Source organism: Vigna radiata, chromosome 5 (genome assembly GCF_000741045.1).
Source record: "Vigna radiata var. radiata cultivar VC1973A chromosome 5, Vradiata_ver6, whole genome shotgun sequence".
NCBI lineage: Eukaryota > Viridiplantae > Streptophyta > Magnoliopsida > Fabales > Fabaceae > Vigna > Vigna radiata.
The window spans coordinates 36,050,073-36,065,977 of record NC_028355.1 but is presented as its reverse complement, the minus strand read 5'-3'; the positions used below and the strand labels follow the sequence as shown (position 1 = coordinate 36,065,977).

The 15,905-nt window shown below is 29.8% G+C and overlaps 1 protein-coding gene across 1 annotated transcript; it reads right to left on the bottom strand.

The window, feature by feature from the left end:
- Window positions 1-3,258: 3,258 nt before the first annotated feature.
- Window positions 3,259-7,885, bottom strand: LOC106762825 (sodium/calcium exchanger NCL). The gene is made up of 9 exons (XM_014646907.2): window positions 7,281-7,885; window positions 6,875-7,072; window positions 6,517-6,701; window positions 6,151-6,296; window positions 5,787-6,048; window positions 5,192-5,340; window positions 4,562-4,814; window positions 4,160-4,441; window positions 3,259-3,607 (listed from the first exon to the last, which is right to left on the bottom strand). Exons 1-9 carry the CDS (start codon window positions 7,663-7,665, stop codon window positions 3,359-3,361), a joined length of 2,109 nt encoding a protein of 702 aa, XP_014502393.1. The 5' UTR covers window positions 7,666-7,885; the 3' UTR covers window positions 3,259-3,358.
- Window positions 7,886-15,905: the final 8,020 nt, after the last annotated feature.

Sequence of the window (15,905 nt, the reverse complement as noted above, 5' to 3'; positions counted from 1 at the left end):
ACCAAGAAAAAAAAAACCTAAAAACATTCAAATGTAGATTCATAATTCCTCAAATGCTAATCTTTTTTAATGAAGAAAACGAAAAAGATGCGGATAGTAAAGGCAATTGAGAGGACAAGACCATGTGATGGTTATGACAACACCATAACACCACACCACAACAACACACCAAAAGCCCTTATAAACGATGTTCAACAATGAACACTCGTGAATGCCCAAACTCCATCGTGATTGTAGCAGTGACGAATGCAAAAAGTGACAAGAATGAGAAGGAATTTGGCAACCATGAGAATGACAAGAGAAAATGAGGAAAAACAAGAACACAAACTTACTAGAGAAGGGAGAAGGGAGAGCTCGAAGTGATCCATGTAGAGGCAAATGAGATGTACACAAAAACTGTGAAGAAGAATTAAACATTTTATACCTATTAAAGTGACAAACCGATATAAAAAGTCATTTTCTATATTAGTTCTAGGTCCAACCGATATAGAAAATTTTTGTAATTTATTACAATTTTGCCACCACACCACTTTCTATAATAATTCTCAGTCAAACCGATATAGAAGAGTTTTTTAATTTATTACAATTTTACCACTGTGCCCACTTTCTATATTGGTTGAATCTAAAACCTATATAAAAGTCTTCCAATATTTATAACATGTCACCGGCCACTTTTTATATAGGATGGATCATAACCAGTACAAAAAGTCACTATAAAAAGTATTTTTTGCACTAGTGATATGAAGATGCAACTATGATTAAAAGCATATTAGATAACATAAAATCAATAGTTTAGTTCAAAAATAGTGACATTGGCTAGCTATTGGGGTTTGAAATCCTAATTATATATTCTTCCAAACAAGTTTAATGGATGCAATAGAAGGTATAATGGATGGAAGATTGTAGGTATTGAATGCAAGACTCACAACTATCATAATCAATTAAAAAATAATAATATACTGATCAATGACGTCCTTCAATTTTGTAGTTCCTTCCATAACTTCCACAAAAGTGTTGGTAGAATCGAATATCATCCTTGTCATTGCTAAATCATCATCATTAGTGAAATCCCACTAATACCATGATGTTTCCTTGTGCATTAGGACAACCTCAACAATCTTCACTCCCAGTGATGACACTCCAACGATCGACAAGGGTGACAAAGTGTTGAGAATCAATTGCTTGAATGAGAGTGTCATTGGAAAGCCCAGAGACTCGACCTACAAATGCTAATGTTGACATCTCTAATCACTCCAAATAATGTGAAAACCTCACTCAAAGTTGGGTGTTTAAAGGCCATATGATATGAGGAACAAAGATATGACAAATTGGAACTTTCGGAATAAAGAACTTGAGGGACATTTTGGGAAAATTAAGGGTTTTAAGGAAGAGGAGGCTAAGGAAGACCAAACTTCTTACGATCGAGAAAGGATAAAACGAATCTCGAAATTTCATTTTAATTCACCTACTCAATTATTAGTGGCTCACATAAACAACTACAATAACCTTATTTTTGAATTATAAAATATCAAAATTCATCAATAATTTTCCAGGATGATTACATATTATTGACAAATTTTCTTCCTTTAGTAAATTTTCGTTGGTAAGTATAGTATTTCTAGTGTTATTTAGGAAACGTTTCATAAGACATGTTTTATTGAATTTGACAGAAAATTTAATGCCCATTTTACTAATAGATCTATTAATAAATTATTAAAAAAATTAATCATGTTATAAGCTGAATTTGCTGATGAATTTTATTATAAAATGATCAAAATCCAAAACAAATGACAATAATTTTGATACCTATTTTACCGACAAATTGTTAAAACATTGGGTTAAATATGTTTTTAGTCCCTATATTTTGGGGCGATTTTGGTTTTAGTCCATTTATAAACTATGGTACAATTTAGTCCTTCAACTTTAGAAAACTCTGGTTTTAGTCCTTTTTACCAATTTTTTTTAACTTTATTAGTTGTTTCAAACACGTTTCATTTTAGCATTTGGATTGTTTACACTGTTTGACACATTTTTGCTTAAATGTTAACTAAGAAACGTGCTTGAAACAACAAATAAAGTTAAAAAAAATTGGTAAAAAAGACTAAAACCAGAGTTTTTTGTACCATAGTTTGAAAATTGACTAAAACCAAAATCGCCCCAAAGTACAGGGACTAAAAACATATTTAACCCTAAAACATTCAATTATTCAATTATTAATAGATTTAATGACAAATCCATACTAATGGAAATACAATTATTCAATTATTGATAGATTTAATGACAAATCCATACTATTATTAATAAAAAAAATATCCTAAAATATGTTCATCAAGAATTTTTTAACTCATATTTGTAAAACTTTTTCTCGATTAATGTAACCAGTATTATTTTGAATTGGTCTTGAATAAAATTACTTAAGTTGTCATTGAACAAGAATATTTTTATGATGTTGATGATTGAGGGGTTTTAACTAACTTTTTTGTAATTAATGTTGATAAAAAAAATTCGAATTGACATTGGTAAAAAATAATTCTAATTAATGTTGACTTAATGTTTGTTTTACATAACATTAGATAAAAATATAAAAAACTATTGAAAAATCCTTTCAAATATCGATTAAAAAAAGATTTGATTCACACCTAAATAGATAGTCTCGTTAACATTGATTGAAAAAACTCAAACTAATATCAAACAAGAAATAACAATTATTTTAAAAAAACAATATACTAACAACTTAAATCATATATAGTAACATTTTTATTGATATCAATAAAAATAATGAGTAGACATAAAAAAAAATAATTCGACAATTACTCTCTCTTAATCAACTCGATAATATCCAAAACCTTTTCTAATTTTAAGCAATTTAATTATTTAATAAATTCTTAAAATTGCAATTTCTTTTTAAATTCCTTATCCACACCACATATCTTATTATAAAGCATTTCAAAATCTCTAAAAAAACTAAATTACTTTCTTAAAATTCTTTATCCAAACACATGTACTAATATAATTATCATAGCTAAATGATTGATTAATAAGAGATAAAGAATATATTAAAAGTTTACCATAATATTTTTATAAAATTTAAAATATGAATAGCATTCCTTACTATATATGTTGAAATCTTAAACGTTACAAAGTGAACTATAGGAAACTTCTTAGCAATTTAAGAAATCACTAGTAACAATTGAGTTTAAGTTTTATTCATTCTCATAATACTAAGATAAAAAATTGACTCTATTTATATATTCTAAATTAATATTATTTCTCTTTTGGATAAATATCTATCAATCACGAATGCCACACAATGTTCAACATTATCCATTCCATCCACATGTTTTCTCCGAAAGAATCACTAAACATAATTGAGAACATCTTTGAGAAGAAAGACCAACAGCAATGCTATGAGGTACATGAAGTATGCAGGGAAGGATGTCCAAAGAGGAAAAGTGAGGCGAAAAGTAGCAGCGAGGCCCATTACTGCACAAACTATTGCCACAACAAGTACATCAGCTGAGAATTGCCAAGTTATCTCACGACTGTATATGAGAATAGAGATCACCACAAAGCCCAGAATGTTGTTCATGAACACTGCTCCATAAATCTGCATGCATTCACCCAAAATCTTCACATAACATATATATAATCTATAAGAAAGTTATTTTTAAGCCTAACTCAATCCTACAAAACCAGTTTATAAGATGAGGTTTGTACCTCACTTATATATTATAAATTAATCTTATATTTAGTAGCTATATGTCGACTTAATGTTCATGATATTTAAACATAGTAAAAAAACAAGTCAAGTTTGTATTTAACTTTTTTACATTTTTGTAGTAGAATGTTGTATAATTGAATTAAATTTTTGCTTTAGAGAATGTGAAGGTACTTGGTATCAAAGGATATAAGAGAGTTATCTATATATTATAAAATTTTTCACATAGTATTATTTTCTGATTGTCATTAAACATTGTGGTGTTTATCTGGTTTTAGAGTTTTCACATATTGTGTTGATTGGTGTAGGACATTTCTCGGGATAAAAGACAGTGACGATCTTCATTATGTTTTTTCCATCACTATCTACATGTATTGTATTTGTGCATCATATATTAGCATGGTGAAGAAATGAAACTAGCACAAGAAGATGAAAAGTAACCTCGTATATTGTCTGAGAAGTATTGCTGCTCTTCTTATGGCTAGCTTCTTTGATTGCTGAGGTTGCTTCTCTAAAATTTGTAGCCAGGGGGACTAAAATGAATGAGATGAAAAACGATGAAATTCCTGCTTCTTCAGAGAATTGTTGAACACTAGCTATTAAAGGTTCTGCAAGAAGAGCCAGCATAGTAACCCCCAACACCACATATCCAATAGCCGTCAACCATGCAGAAGCGCCATTGGTTGGATTCTCTTCCATTACCTTTTCAACATCTTCCCAGGTCTAATACACAATCATTAAAGAGATCATGTGTAAATGTATGTTCTTGATCAAGTGTTTGGCCTAAAAGAAAGAACAAAAATTGAAAGTGGTAAATTTTTTAGGAACGGAAGGATAGAATACTTGATGATTTCCCTGAGATGAAGATTTTGATTTAGCAGCTTGGCTGGAATTTGAGTTCATCCATTTTGCAAAACCTTCAATAAACTCGGTCTCACTAATTTCATCATCTCGGTTGACATCAAGATCTTGTGCAAGTTTTGCAACTGCCTCCTCAGCATCTACAAACTTGTTAAAGTGGATGTCCTTTACTACTTTTTCCAGTTCAGATCTTGAAATGTGGTTATCCCTGTTGACATCAATTTCCTCAAACAGCCTGTTGCATCGGTGTCCACAGAACAAGCAAAAATAGTTAAAAGAACATATAGTATTTTGTTGTGTCATTAGTACACAACCAAATCTCATTAGCTTTCGATTTGAACATTTAATATCTGTGATTATGATATTTGATTCTTGTCGCATAGATGAAGTCTGTGAATATCTAATTAATTTAGTTGTACTACTAAATTGCAGTTTGCCTAGCATACTGAAGTAAAAATGAGATTAAACAATTTCTTCGTAAATGATTAGTGCAATTCTACTTAAAGATGATTAGTACAATTTTCTTAACTGCATCAATCATTTAAGAAAAAGTTGTTAAGTTTCACAACCAACTCTGTAGTAAATATGGCAAATAAGATCTAACATGTGGACCTTCTGATTGCAGTTTTGTCAGGTGTACCATCATCATTCTGCAGCCTGCCAACCATATAATTCTGAGCATGCTTTAAGACTTCAGATATAAGATGTTCCTTCAACTCACGTTCCTTTCTCACGTGTTCAATCCATGGCTTTATAAAAGTCTGTTCATAAAACAACAAAAAGAATATGCTTAGTAAGCAGGGTGAAAATTAGTTGAGATGATAAGAAAAAAAGAAAATCCCATTGCAATTATTATTGACTAAAGTCTAGCATTTAATCTTCAGAAATTAACTTTAAATCTAACTCAACTTTACAAAAAAAAAAGTTTGTAAAATGAGATTTGCACTCATTTATATATTACGAGAACTTCTTATCTCTAATCAATATGGGATTTCTATCATTTAATAATGAGATGTTATTTGCAAAATAAATTTAAGAGAGAAAGAAAGAGATGAGTATAATTTGTCAACTAAGATGAAATAAGAAAGAGATGGAAGCAGAAAATGCTGTTGTATGAATAACACTTGTTTAATAAATATCAATACATTTTACTTGAAAACTGTCATGTATGGCAATCAAGTCATATCTTGCATTAGACTATATATACCTGATACATTTTGTTCAAAGATTGTTTTGGAAGGTATTGTCTATCCAAGGCATGCTTTGTTTGGTTAATGTATTCTGTTAAACCAGTGACAAACTCTTCCTTGGTTATAATTTGGTCACCATTTCTATCAAAAACTTTTAACAAGTCTGCTATCTGTTCTTCTTTGATATTTGTGTCAGTCAATTTGTTCCCAAAGAACAGTTCTTTAACTTCAGAAGCTAACAAGTCCTTGCCCCCGTGCTGGCTAATTTCATGATACAACCTGCTTGGCAAGTACCATCGGTAATGTACACAGTGATTGTTCAGAAAACTAAGGAAGTAACTGTTTAATCTATTGAGAAATGTTTCATGAAGTCTCACTCACCCACTTATTGCAGACACATTGGGAGTTCCATCCTCAGCCAGAATCTTTTGCAGAGTTTGTTGCTCAACACGTTGAAAAATTCTTAATATTAAGTCATCATGCTTAATATACTCCAGTCTAGTTTTCTCAATCTGAGGTTTAAAGACCTGAAAATTCATTGGTGAAAATAAGAATGCAATTTGGCATTGGAAAAAAAATAAACCAGAGAAACCTAAATGTCCACAAATTACTGAGTAATTGATGGTGGTTTGTTCACCCTTTCTTCCAATTCCGAATTGTGTGTAAATTGTTAATACAGTACAATGTTATTTTAAGGATCAACTGGGTTACTCAAAGTAAATAGGAAGTGTTGGATGAATGGAAAACCTGGTAAATGAAGTATGAGATAAGAAATGTAACAGCTACTATAAGAGCAACCATCAAGGTCACATTGCTTGCTGCAGAAGAGAAGTGGAACAAATGGGGAATCTGCATTATGACAAGTGGTATAACTGAGAAAACCATGATTATTGCCATCTGTCTAGTATCTACATCCATAGTGATACCATAACCTATATATTCATCAAAAGGAGACAGTAAATTAAGGGGGATGAGCTTCAAATTACACATCATATCAATCAAATACAAAGGAGTTACTAATGAAAAAACATGAAACTTCAAAACGGAAGTATCAACTGAAAAGTAGAACAAGATCTCAAATACAGATAATGAATCAAAAACAGACCAGTTAGTGATTTTGTTATTCCTCTCCTTGATGAATGTGAACCATCAAAGTTAGAATCATTTATCAACTTTTGTTTGCCAATGATAACACATGTTCCCCACACTACTGTTAGAAGTAAGATGGATGATCCCGCCAACAAACCAACACCAGTGGAAGCATACTCTTGTGCAATCTCCTTGTCACTGGAAAGTCCTGTAACTGAAAACAAACAAGCGACAACAACAAAAATACTTAGCATAATATTAACTTTCTACTGCTATCTACGAAGATACTGATGGAACAGAGATAACTAATATCTTAGCAATTTCATTGAATATGAGTGAAGTCTTCTGATGGGTCTGTGAGGCTTCAAAAGAAGAACAAAAGAATTGAAATTGTGAGAATAAAAATCAGAGTAGAAGCATACCAACAAGAATTAAGGACTCGGGAACTGCCCCAAGAATATCAAAGGCACTAGCACCAAAAACACCAGGGCCAAGAATCTTGAAGATTTGCTCACCTCCAGCAGCCAAATACGACTCTCCATGGAACAACAAGTACTCATAAACTAAAATAAGGAAAAGATGGCCAAGAATGTTACTGGAACACGGCAAGAACCCGTACATTTGCTTACAGTAATGCCCATCAGAAGAAGGTTGAACCTTTTGTTCAATGAGTTGCAGATAAGACTCGTGGGGTTGAACAGCATCAACCCCATCAGACAAACTAGGTCGAAGAGAACGGCAATCGACATGAAATGCCACTAAAAAAGCAAACAAAGTGAAGCATCCAACTTTCGACATGGTTCTCATTTCATTTTACATGTTCTGAACTGAACTAGAGATCTTCTAGTTGTGGAAACGCCTCAAGAGAGGTTTGTGTCCTTTTGTGTCTGCATCCTGGTCAATTTCTCTGCAAGATCGTTCAATCAGCACGTGGATAATTATTAATTCCGAAAACGAAGACCATAGAAATTATCAATGAAGAAAATGTTTGTTTTTGCATGGTGCTTCATTCTTTAATAATCGATATCAAACTTGTCTTTATCCCAAGACGCTACAATATATATAGAACATATTCTTGTCTGGTTATTATCTTTTAGAATATATCATCTCCATCGCAGGATGAGGATAACAATACTTGGGACATTTTTGTGGATGTTCTGTAATGTAATTTGCTCAAGAATATTAATATTTTGAAAACTATTTTTAATAAATTTTTTATAACATGTCATTATTTTATTAATCTGTTAAATTTATGTTTATAAAAATATTTAAAATAAATGAATCACAAACTACTACGTTATCAAAAATAATTCTTAAAAAAGTTTTTGCCTAATACTGTTTTGAATAGTAATATTTTGAGGAGTATAAGGTAAGCAAAAAAAACAATGGAGAAAGACAGAAAAAGAGAATTCATCAGTGTAAATCTATTTATATTCTTCTATATAAGAAATTGTTGTTTGTGTATAAAATTAATTCTAATTCATTTAAAATGTATATGTTATTAAAAACGTGCATTGTCTTCTATAATAAGTTTTTTAAACTTTCTTTTTAAGTGAAAAGAAATTATTATTATAATAATGTATTATGTGTGTGAGGTTACTCTTATAAGAGAACAGCAAATTTTTTACCACTGTATTTTTTGTAGCATATGACAATGGAAAAAACATAAACCCATGGGAAGTTTATATAACTTCTACGCAAAATCCCAAACATAAAGTGAACAGGAATATTAACTGCTATAGTTAAACAAAATGCATATAATATGACGTAATAAATAACTAAATTAAATTAAATTATATATATATATATATATATATATATATATATATATATATATATATGGGGTTTGCTAATTTGCGTATGCCTGTTTTTCAGTTGGTACATTTTAGCAATGTGTATCGGGTTTCAGTAGACAAAAATACCCTTATATATCATGAATTATAAGTTTTAAGGTTAAGGGTATTTTAATAATTTTCATTCTCAAAATTAAAAAAAAAAAAAAAAAAAAAACTCCAAACCCTTATCCACCTCTGTCATTCCTCCCAACCATTCTCTTTCATCTTTTTCACTCCAACATTTTCTCTGTCATCCCTACTCTAGTCCCAATTGAAAAAAATCAGAAACACTTGTCTTATTTTTATAATTTTCATTCTCAAAACTAAAAGAAACTCCAAACCCTTACTCACCACCTCCTTCATTCCTCTCAACCCTTTCTCCTTCATCTCTCTCACTCAAACATTTTCTCTGTCATCTCTACACTAGCTCCAACTAAAAAAACACTCATTATTAAACGATTTAATTTTGTAAAGAGTTGAGTCATTAACATATTCACCTTCTAAAAAAAGTTCATTTAAAATCTCTTTAATTTCATTATCTTCACTATATATATTACAGTCGACGGACACAACTTGCACCAAGACTTATGAGCATCCTTCCTTTACATTCTGAGACTACTAGGTAACATTGTTCCGTGGCCATTTAATTTTTTTTTGGTAGAAATTCATTAACTTGTTTTCCTTTACTAAAGAAAAACCAAATCAAAATACAATAAAATTCTCAATGATAAAATCAAACAATAAAAATTCTAAATCTTGAAATTTTTATTTAAAATTATATAAAGAAAAAATTAGGTGCTTTAATTTTTTTATTTATGTAAGTATTTTTTTTCTAACTATTTTATTTAATAATGAGTGTTTTTTTAGTTGGGGCTAGTACAGAGATGACAGAGAAAATGTTTGAGTGAGAGAGATGAAGGAGAAAGGATTGAGAGGGATGACGAAGGTGAGTAAGGGTTTGGGGTTTCTTTTTTTAGTTTTGAGAATGAAAATTATTAAAATAAGGCAAGTGTTTCTGATTTTTTTCAATTGGGACTAGAATATGGATGACAAAGAAAAGGTTGGAGTGAAAGAGATGAAAGAGAAAGGGTTGAGAGGAATGAGAAAGGTTGGAGTGAAAGAGATGAAAGAGAAAGGGTTGAGAGGAATGAGAGAGGTGGGTAAGGGTTTTGGAGGTATCTTTTTTTTATTTTTTTAATTTTGAGAATGAAAATTAATAAAATGTCCTTAACCTTAAAACTTAGAATTCATGATATAAGGTTATTTTTGTTTACTGAAACCCGGTACACATTACTAAAATATACCAACTAAAAAACAAGCGTACGCAAGTTAATAAACCCATATATATATATATATATATATATATATATATGAAAGAAAACTTGTTTCACTCTCTTTATTTTAAGTTGATTGAGTAATTTAGATTTTGTTTACTGATCTAGGTAGATTTAAGACATAAATTATAAAAAAAGACAAAATTGAAAAAAATTATATAAATAAACAAATTATGTAGTCTTTCCAATATTTTAAATGAAGAAGTTGTTTCTTCTTTCCACAAATTTTGTGTTAAACTTGTTGAAAATTGAAAGTCATTAACTTTAATGATTTTAGATTTTAGTGTAATATAATTGATTACAATCAATATGTAATCGATTATAATGAGTATGTAATTGATTACATTACATTGAAGTTGTGGGATGCTTAATATTGTAATAATGATATGTTATTGCAAAAGAATATTTTGCAAAGTTAATATTTTTATTAATTAGCAACAGTCAAATTTTTAAATGCTACAACGGTCAAACTATTTATTATTTTATTCTTCCCTATCTTTGTAAATAGAGAGTTCTTTCTCCATTCCAAAACACATCTAAAATCACTCATTTCTCATTCTCCTTTTTCCTTTCCTCTTCAAAAATTATCCTCGGGTATAAACTCTGTTAGAGTTTTTTTGCTAGTTCTGTGATCCTCGAATACCTTCGAGAAGTTCCTGTATCCTGGGAGACTTGCACAATATACCGCGGATAAGTCCTTAAGGACAATGATCTACATGCCTCAGAAAATTGCAGTTTGAGTTTTGTAAGCATTTTTTAACTACACCTAACAACTTTTAATTTTCATAAAAGTCATTTTAAGGGAGGACAACTTCAAATTCAATAATATGCATTGTAATCGATTACAAAAAACTCATAATTGATTCTTAGGGAAGGAGAAAAACTTTGAGCTAGGAAGGTAGTAAGACCATAAACTATTGAACAAACAACGTTGAGACTAGTTCCAATGAATCCACCAATGTTTCGTTTAGTGACATGAGTGACAATGTTGAAGTCCAAAAGATTCTTGCGCATTAACACCACTATTTTGTTTATCTTGTTCAAATGACGCCTTCCTAGGCTAAGGATTCCTGAAACCCTTAGAACTTGAAACATCTTTTCCAAACCTACCAACAACAGTGCTTTTATTTTACAAAATGGGAAAGGAAAATAAAAATGACAACTTGTGTGACACTTCATATTAACACTACCTGACAGCTTGGCCAAAGTCTAATATAGCTCGGCCAATGTTTGATACAACTTGGTCAATATTTGAAAAAGGTTAGGCCAAGATATGAAACAACACAGATAACAGCCCGTTTCAGCCCTTTTCACTTGAAGTTAGCCTGCTAGCGTCATCAACCTATTTTCGTGTAAAAAAAAAAAAAAAAAAAAAAAAAAAACAGGTGAGGCAAGGTGGTAGCATGCTAATGGGTCAAGCCAGGCCGAGTTTTAAAGGTCGAGCTATATTAGACCTTGGCTAAGTTATATCAAACCTTAACCGAACTTTATCAAATCTTGATTGAACTATATTAGATTTTGGTCGAATTGTATTAAATTTTGGCCAGTTGTATTACACTATGGTCGAGTTGTACCAAACCTTCAGAGTGTTTTAATATAAAGTGTCGTGCGAGTTCAAATATTTTTAATGAAGTCAAGCTGATTCCATTGATAACTTTCTGTCGAGATTGAAACTTCAATATAATATAATCAATTACATGTAATCCATTACATCATATTAAAGTTATTCAAAAGTTAACAACTTTTAATTTGAATGTGATCAAACGCAAAAGTTATATGTGGGTGCATGATTTCTCCAATTAAAATCATGTGAGGATGTACAATTTGTATATTCTTATATTTTTTTCAAATTTCCTTATTTTCGTAATTACTGCATCAAATTTGCCTAGATAAAAAAACAATTTAACTTAATAAATATCCTTAATTATAATAAAAGTAGAAAAAATGTATTGGATGAACGAAAAATAAACTAAGAAATGCAAATAGATTGTTTAATAAATATTGTATAATATTTAAAACAAAGTTTACTTTATCATTTTTTTAATTAAAATTGTTTACTATCTACAATTTTTGTGTTATTAATTCTTTTTAAAACAACCCCTCTACTTATGTCCATTTTGCATATAAAAAATATATTTATTTCTGATTTGAGTCAAATAAATTATGAAGTATGATATCGTTATTCTATATATCTTCTTATATTTCCTTCCCCACTGTTTACTTTATTCCTGTATTAAGGAAAGGTATTATTCTATTCTAATAATTTCTGAAGAAATCGATATCCGCTGCTTTATAGAAGAATCAAATTAGAAGTTTCGCACGTTATCAGTCTCACGTGGACAACTGTCAAGTATGCTCAATATAATATTAATGGAGCTTTTCTTGTTCACTTGTACAAAAATATGTTTTATATTGTTAAAAAAATTGTAATGTTAGCAAGAAAATATTTTTTGCATTGTTTTTAATTTTTTAGTTCTAGAACTACGTGTAAAGTAATCTTTATTTGTAAAAAAAGCTTGAAACTAAATTTCTACTTCGACAAACTCAAAATTTCTGAGTGTCCACGTTTAATAGCTATTAAAAACGCCATAATTTCTAAAAGTTACCACCTTAGAAATATTTTACTTATTTATTTATTGAAATCCAACTTGATTTTGAAATTGTGATCTCGTTCTTCGAGATGTTATATTACTCATTTGATCATTACTTTTAAAGAATTTGATCATTACTTTTATTTCATTTCATAACTTTTGTATAGTTAAAAAATGTCATTTTCTTCCAACTTTTCAACTCATTCAACATTCAATAAGATAGTACGAATATGAGTTAAATAGTTGAAAGATAATGAAACTCATGTTCACATTCTCTCGTTGACATTCCTAATTTGAAGTTTTTTATCTGTTTAACTTGAAAAAAAAAATATTTAGCTAATATTTGAAAATAGTAAAGAGATAGATAAGTTGTATAAAAAACACTTTTTATAGCTATTTTTATATCAATTAAAATTCATCCAGTATAAAAAGTGGTATAGTGGCATAGCTGTAAATATTGTCAAACTATTTTATATTGTTTCTATTATCTAACCGGTATAGAAGTGATACAATGACAAAACTTACAAAGTATAAAAGTTTTCTATGCCAGTTGGACCTAAAATTGATATGCAAAAGTGTTGTTGTGACAAATCTGTAATAAATATCAAAGCTTTTCTATATCGATTCACTTGGAACCATTATTTTTTTCTAAAATTGAAGTTTAAAAATCTTAAAAAAAAAATATTTCAGTTTTTTGTCTTTTTTTTCCTACCATTAATTGAAAACATTTATTTCTTTTTAATTTTTTTTTAGTTTTTGAAAATGAACTTATTTATCTGAACGAAATTGGGTGTTGATATTGTTAATAAATATCACTCACATAATCCATAACTTTGTTATATAAACGCTATGAGATATATATCGCTTAGAGTTATTTAATTTAATAGCTCTAATATATAACGTTATAAGATATATATAGTTTAGACTTATTTGCTCTGACAAGTTCTAATATATATAAACGCTATGAATGTATATCGTTTAGACTAAGAGATGAGTAAACGATCTAAAAAGATATATAATTATGCTATAAACAACAAGTCTAAATTTTCTCGAAAACCTTAAACTCTGATCAACATCGTCTTAATCTTTTCAAAATCCTCATAAATATATTTTGTTTTGCATGTGTATTTGTTAAACATAAAATTTAAAGAGATTGTTAAGACAAGATTGTCTAGAAAAACTAGATTGTCTAACAACTTTAGTTTTGAAGTTTAACATACAAGACTTAATGAAATGTTGTTTAGTAAGTATAACATCTAAGAGAAATGTATATTAGAACATCTAAGAGAAATGTATATTAGAACATCTTTGTTAAATGCAAGCAAGATAAACAATGACGTGTCAATTATAAAAGATTAAAAGGTATTTGATAAAAGCGAGTCTAGAAAAAGAAATAGTAAATAAAGAATATTTCATCAATTGTGATACTTGAGAATAATGTATAAAAAGATATGTTTTATTTGATCCTTATATAATTGCACATATTGTATAAAAAGTGTATTATGTCATCCATTACGCACGGACATATGGGGTTGGTGTGTTGCAATAATGACCAAGCCTAGAGGTCATATAAATTCTAATGATGTAGAAGTCGAAGTGCCATACCAAATGGAGGAAATGTCACATGTTAATGACGTCATTGAAGTTGAAGAAGTTATCCGATTGCAAGATATTGAAGTTGATCTTGAAGAAGTGGACCTCAACAATGTTTCATCATTTCAAGGACATATGGATGACAAAACAACTGAATCAGAAGAATATAATGAAGAGGGACAAAGTGAAAATGAGGACGAAGTTGAATTTCACAATTCTAGCTCTGAATAGAGTTAGGGCATGTTGGTGTATTTTGGAATCAATTATAGGAAAGATTTATGTATTTACGTCATGATACAATAGTCTACTCTTTGTAATAACCAAGTTAATTTCCCATTATGATATTGATGTTATTCATAACTCAGTTCATCCCTTCTAAGCAAATATAGTGAAATAAACATTAAATAAGCACAACAATGAATTTCATTCAAGTAACATTTTACATACTAGAACAACACTATAGAAGATGTGTATTTCTGTTTGGGTCACTACAACACCTATTAACCAATACTGATTGAATTTCTCCTCTCACTTTAATTAATTGGTTGGAGTAACCTTAACAAGTCACTTTATAACATGTCTTAATAACAAGTCACTTTCTAACAGGTATAATTAAATCCTACACTACATCTACTTATTAACACATGATTCTGCCCAAAATTGTGACTCTATGTGGTTTTATTCTGTGTTTAAATGTGTTTTCTAGTTGTTACAGTATGACGCCAAAGACCTAGTCCATTTGACAAAGCTGAGTTCTACAATTAATATTCTACTTGGTTACAATTTATACGTCCTTATATAGTCACCATCATAACTGCCTATTGCTTTAATACATGTTTCCTTCTCATTTTGAACCCCTTAGACCACTATTTTAGTCTGCAAAACCAATTTCAATACTTAAAAGATACCGATTGACAGCTATCAGGTTGGTGTATGTTTCTGAAGTCCAATCTCAGGTCTGCACCATGGGTTTACAACTCCTTATACTCTAATATTCCTCATTTTGCTTCTCTAACTAATATTTTTATATGTACTTATTAAGTCCTATAACCAACTCTATAGAGGTACTCAAAGTTGAACTAGGAACTCCTTATACAATCAATGTTCACATCTAAGTCAAATTTCTAGCAAGATATGTATTTTACTACTGTACAATCACCATTAATCAATCCATACCATTTGTTAACTAACAGATCAACCTAATACACTCCCTTAAAATCACTATAGTCTATATAATTCTCCAATGACCATAACAAACTGCGTCTTAACCAACTAAAGGTAGGATCAATTATCCTAGAAAACTTATTCTAAGTCTTAATCTATTCATAATCCCCCTAGTTTGATTCAAAACCTATAAAGTTACTCATAAGCCTAACCTAACAACCAATCAATATATCACACAATCTAACCACTAACAACCCGTTATCAATCCCCCCAAAGACTAAATGCCCATTTTTCATCTAAAACAATGACCCTTTAATAGACTTAGCAAGATCCAAAATCTCACCTTCCAAATCTTCTTCATCCACCATTATGGAATGTCAGCCTATTACTAGATAACTCATTATAGACGATGGCAGTTGTGTAATAATGTTACACATTTATCTCTATTGTATAATACTAGATAACTGTTATACATAATTATGTATTAATGCTTTTTTCTTCATATTTTTTTTTACGAAATTTCTTAAATA

Excerpts from the sequence above, each read along its gene's own strand:
- LOC106762825 (XM_014646907.2), bottom strand. The coding sequence starts at position 7,665 with ATGAGAACCATGTCGAAAGTTGGATGCTTCACTTTGTTTGCTTTTTTA. Across the intron at positions 6,049-6,150 it reads AATGTGTCTGCAATAAGTGG|GTTGTATCATGAAATTAGCC; the intron begins GTGAGTGAGACT and ends CTTGCCAAGCAG. Across the intron at positions 3,608-4,159 it reads CTTCTCAGACAATATACGAG|ATTTATGGAGCAGTGTTCAT; the intron begins GTTACTTTTCAT and ends GAATGCATGCAG.